Here is a 5,000-nt window from a genome sequence, read left to right as displayed (position 1 = left end):
CCCACACCCTCTAGCAGATTATTACATGAAGGAACCTTTTAAAAAACAAAAAACAAGCGCGTCCATGCTCACAGGTGTACACACGGGTGATCACACCCACAAACTACACCCTTTTTGGCTCCTACCTCAAAGCACACTGTGTTCTGTTGATCTTATGTGCTGCACAATAATGTTTAATATTTAGTATTTACTGTCATATTCCCATATATCATTGTGATGTTGTTTATTGTGTTGCTCTTTTTTTCTTCTGCTGCATGTTTTCTTTTTTCTTTCTCAGCAGGTGATCCAGGTGATCGATAGATGCATTTTTTTTGTCTGCTTATTTAGTTGGTTTTTGTTTTTTGCCCTTTATCCCCGCCCCTCTGCCCCGCTGTTTTTCTTTCCCCAGTCAAGTCTGTCCCGTATTTAGCAAGTGAAAATAAAATAAACAATAAAAGGTGAATCAAATAGATTACGGCGAGGCTGGGATGGTCCATCTGCTAACGTAGATCCGTTGGGCAACTTTCCTCGTCTTTAGACAATAATTCTGATGGAAAAAGAACCAAACGGGACAGGCGGGAAAGAAACAAACAAACAAAAGATGACGATGCAGTGCTCTGATTGGTCAGGTGTTTACTTGTGTAAAACGCTGAAACAACCACGTGTGACCAACCAAAGTAACGTGAACACGTTAAAGCTTCGTGCTGATCCTCAGGTACGACACCTGGACTCACCTGAGTGTTGGGAACATGGTTAGTGACGGCAGTCTCGCACGTTCCCGATATTCCCACGCTCCGTGCCGTGTTAGCTCCTGATTGGATGAATCAGTGACTCCTACTGGCGACTGATTTACAGGTGTTCAGTCAGCTGATGCCTCCCTGCAGTCTAACCTGACCTCTCTCGCTCTCTCTGTCAGCTGGTGCGCTTCGTGTTCAGGCAGACCTTCGAGGTGCTGAGGAGGCGGAGCTGGGACAGCAGGTAAGGAGTGGACACAGGTTTGTTCCCTGGTCATTTGCTGTGGCTCTGCGGGCTGTGACTGTTTCCTGTCTCCTCAGCGCCGTGTCTCAGTTCCTGGAGCTGCTGACGGCTCAGCTGCTGCAGAGCGACGCCGCGGCGCCGAGCGGCCTGCAGCTCCACGTCCTCGACCTTTACCTGACTGAGCTGGCGGTCATGGGAGCGGCAGAGGTAACACTCAGGTCACAACGTGACATCACTCACTGTACTGTTAAAACAAAGAAACGACCTCTGACCTCGCCTGTGAGCTGCTGGTTGTAATAGCACCGTGGACCACAGAGGGGTGCAGTGAATCGGCAACAGCGGGAATAACCTCTGCTTCCTGTCCGCAGCTCACCGCCGATCAGAACCTGACCCTCATCGAGCCTTTCTGCAGAACCGCGGCGAGAACCAAAGAGTGAGTCTGTGAGCCAATCAGCTCGCTTCTGTGAACAGCTCCCTTTAAAGCAGGAAGCTGATGGATCTGCTGTCTGTAACTCTGCTGGTGCCCCTCCCCCCTCTGTGCCCCCCGCAGTCGGACTCTGCTCAGCGGGATCTGCAGCAGCGTCTTCAGCACCATCATCAATCAGGCTCCCTTCGCCATCGATGACCTGATGAAGGAGGTGAGGGCGTCTGAGGACTCGGACTCGGGACAGGCGTCTGAAGGGGACGAGGAGGAGGAAGGAGATGAAAAGACGATGAAGATGGAAGCAGGGAGGAAGCAGCTTAATGGTAAGTGAGCGGAGGAGAAACAGGAAGTGCAGACGTGCGTTTGGTGCTGGTCTTTGTTAAGCAGGTGATGGGTGTGCTTACCTGTGTCCGTGACTCCACCCTCGCTGCTCTCAGGTGCTGATCCCTGGTAACTCTGCTCCGCGGTACCTTCATGATTTCTAACGTGCCGCTCTTCGGCGTCAGCTGATTGAAGGCAGCGCGAGACTTTCTTCCGATTTTATAGAAACGTGTTAAAATAACATAAACGAAGCCCGAGGCAGTGACGCCGTCTCCACACGAGGAGGCGGTCGAACGAGGGCGCCGCTGCACGAGAACACGTTAGCTGTGATAAGGAACGTGGCGAGGAGGAGGCTGCGGTCTCTGTCTGAGCTCAATTCTTCTAAAGATGGTCCTTTTTATTCTTCCAGGAAACAAAACCAACGAGGAAGCTGATGATGACGATGATGAGTTTGTTCACTTGGAGAACCTGGACTCGGACTCACTGCGTGATGAAGACGTTGGGCCGGTGCTGCAGGTGAAGGCCGGCGCTGGTTTTGCAGGAACTTTAAAACCTGAAAGTATTGACATGTGATGTTAGCGACACATGAGTCTGATTAGCTGAGATTTTACTTCCTGTCTGACCCCCCCCCCCTCCCCGGAGTAGTTCGATTACTCTGCACTGGCGGACAAACTGTTGGAGGCTTCCGGTCGGAGCGGCGTGCCAGCAGCCAACAGAGAGCGACTCTACAAGATCATAAAGACGTGAGTAGCGCCTCTGCCGGCTCCGTCGGTTGTTCTGGGCGGAGCCTGCAGGGTTGAATGTTTGTAGAAAGCTGCAGGCTTTCTTCTTCGTTGGTGTCCTCTGGTCAGTCTCACAGTAACTGTGTTCTTCTTCTCTGCCTGCTTTGGTGGTGCTGACCCTCAGACTGCGGGACCTGAGTGAAGGTACGAACCTCCATCACTGCTCCTCCACCTTTCTTCACACGTCCAAACACACAGTTAGATTCTGACCTTTGACCCCAATCTGCTCCTCCTGTCAGGCGTCTTTCCTCAGGACGAGTACCCGGAGGAGGTCTCCACGGACGAGGACGACGACATGTTCGGCAGCAGGAAGAGGATGAAAAAGAGAAGACGTCACCTGGAGGAGGAGGAGCCGGCAGCAAAGAAAGGTGAGAGCAGGAAGTGTGGCTTCCAGCAGGGGGCGCCGGTGCTGGTGAAGGAAGCATTGATGACCCGGCTTTTCACTCGTTATCATCACGGTGCTGACGATTTACAAGGAAGTGATGCAATGTTTTGTTTATGTACATCCTGCAAGTACTGTGTTGCAGTATTACCTGCTCACCTGTCCTCAGGTGAGCAGCCGCAGAGTCAGAGCTCGTTTAGACTGCACCAGTAAAACCAGCTGAGATTTAAAAACACGTGAAAACTGTTTGATTTTTGCTTCGGTTTGATGAAGGATTTCTTTGCTGCAGGTGGTCAGCTGACCTCGGCCTCACAGGTGCACATGTTTCCTGCCGCTGCTTCAGCTGAGCAGGCAGGTTTCAGTCGCTTCACTTCAGGTTTCACACAAACGTCCACCGGGCTGGCTCTGGTCCCCGGACCACATGTTGGACACCTGTGTATGACGGTCCCTCAGAGGCGGAGTTTGATCTAAGAGCAGAGATGATTTCAGTGCTGAACCTGAGCCAACAAGCCAATCAGGGGACAGTAAAATAAATGTTCCTGTCTAGGGATGGGTATCGTTTAGGTTTTATCCAATACCGGTGCCAAACCGGTACTTTTGAAACGATGCCGGTGCTTAGACGGTGCTCAAAGAATGGAGAACACAAACTTTGTCCAAAAACCTCTCATGTTTAACTGTTTTCCACTTTTTCTTTGGTCATTTTAGCCTTTTTAGCCAGGGTGAAGGGAGTATCTGCCATCAAACAAGAAGACAGCTGCATGTAGCTACGACGGTGTTTGCTAGTTCACCTTACATGCATTAATGTAATAACGTGGTTAGCCTACTCAACGTAAATTACACACGAACAACATGAAGCTACTCACGCAGAGAAGAACGGCTGCTGCTGCATCATCATCCTCATCATTCCTGCTACACTGGCAGGGCTAGGGGCCAGGACTCTCCTCTTCGGGTTTTTGGGGATGTTGCTAACTCCGGTCCGATAACAGGCACCACACCCGCAGTAGATGTGCTCGGTGTGAGGTCTCGCAGCAAGCTATCAAATACGGCGCATTTCTCGGCTTTTAAAAAAACGCTATGCGTCGCCAGGTGTTTCATCGGATTCGAGGTGTTACCTCCTTTGACAGTATCACAGTATCAGCTTAAAGCACTTGTTGCTGCTGAGTTTGCATATTTTGCTGTGAAGTACAGCCAGACTTTGACCGCTTTGCCTTGGGCATTTTTAATCTGTAGCTCTGCTCTAAAAGAACCTACGTACCTGGGCCCGCCTACTATCCTCGGAAACGTAAAATGATTGGCTAGAATCTAAAGTGTATCACAGCTCAGGAAAATAAAGCACCGAAATGTGCGCTGCTTTTCGGTCTGGTTACTACCGTTTATGTCAGAACCGGTGGACACCAGTACCCATCCCTATTCCCGTTTTTAAGCTTTAAATCCAGTTTAGGTTCAGCTGGTTTCCATGGTGACAGTGGTCCAGTTGTTTTGGCTGATGTCAAGTTGGATAAAAAAGCGTCTCAGCAAGGCTCAGCTGCAGATTTCCGTCTCTGCTCACCTGTACCTGCAGCCGATGCAGGTACAGGTGAGCATCATGTCTGCGATGAGCAGATACGTGAACAGAAACCTGCTGATTGGTCGTAGCCGGGGAGCCCCGCCCTGAGCGTGGAGGAGAAAGACTGAGCTGGTCTGTCAGTTACAGAGCCTCAGCTTCTCAAACCCTCCAACGTGTGGCGCTCAGACACAGCGTGATGTCATCTGATAACCTGTTTGGTTCGAGGCCCCTGCCAGAGCGCCGCTCGCGCTCTGAGTTTAGATCATAAATGAAAGTCGGCGTGAAACATAACGGATGATTTTCAGCGAGCGATGATCTGTTTGTGCTTCCTCAGGGGAGGAAGAGGAGGACGCTGACGCCGCAGACAAAAAGAAGAAGAAGGGCGTGAAGGCCGGCACAGGAAGCTGTGAAGCATCCAGGGAAGGACTGGCAGCGCCTCAGAGCGACACGGCAACACCTGCCAAGAAAAAGAAGAAGAAGAAGAAGAAGAAGAGGAAAGCTGAGGGAACCACAGAACAGCCAGAACAGAAGCAAACGGCTCAAGAAGAAGAAGCATGGACGCCGTCAGGAACCCTCCACTCTGAGGCA

At 51.0% G+C, this 5,000-nt stretch overlaps 1 protein-coding gene across 2 annotated transcripts in view; it reads left to right on the top strand.

Moving 5' to 3' along the window:
* rrp1 (ribosomal RNA processing 1) overlaps nucleotides 1–5,000 on the top strand; it is a 20,251-nt gene that overhangs the window by 7,376 nt on the left and 7,875 nt on the right. For both annotated transcript variants that reach the window (XM_086267158.1, XM_086267156.1), the window contains exons 6-14: nucleotides 896–957; nucleotides 1,035–1,164; nucleotides 1,326–1,390; nucleotides 1,508–1,704; nucleotides 2,112–2,218; nucleotides 2,348–2,445; nucleotides 2,609–2,628; nucleotides 2,724–2,852; nucleotides 4,747–5,000. The exon at nucleotides 4,747–5,000 is cut by the window's right edge and continues 726 nt beyond it. In XM_086267158.1, the coding sequence (XP_086123284.1) occupies nucleotides 896–957; nucleotides 1,035–1,164; nucleotides 1,326–1,390; nucleotides 1,508–1,704; nucleotides 2,112–2,218; nucleotides 2,348–2,445; nucleotides 2,609–2,628; nucleotides 2,724–2,852; nucleotides 4,747–5,000 (1,062 nt within the window). The remainder of the gene's footprint in view (nucleotides 1–895; nucleotides 958–1,034; nucleotides 1,165–1,325; nucleotides 1,391–1,507; nucleotides 1,705–2,111; nucleotides 2,219–2,347; nucleotides 2,446–2,608; nucleotides 2,629–2,723; nucleotides 2,853–4,746) is intronic.

The sequence above is a fragment of the Aulonocara sp. 'chitande type north' Nkhata Bay genome, linkage group LG16, assembly GCF_057382095.1.
Source record: "Aulonocara sp. 'chitande type north' Nkhata Bay isolate Kocher_YH1m ecotype deep benthic linkage group LG16, A_spYH_male_GT1.1, whole genome shotgun sequence".
NCBI classification, from domain to species: domain Eukaryota; kingdom Metazoa; phylum Chordata; class Actinopteri; order Cichliformes; family Cichlidae; genus Aulonocara; species Aulonocara sp. 'chitande type north' Nkhata Bay.
The sequence above is the reverse complement of the archived record's forward strand: the minus strand, read 5'-3'. Positions and strand labels throughout refer to the sequence as shown.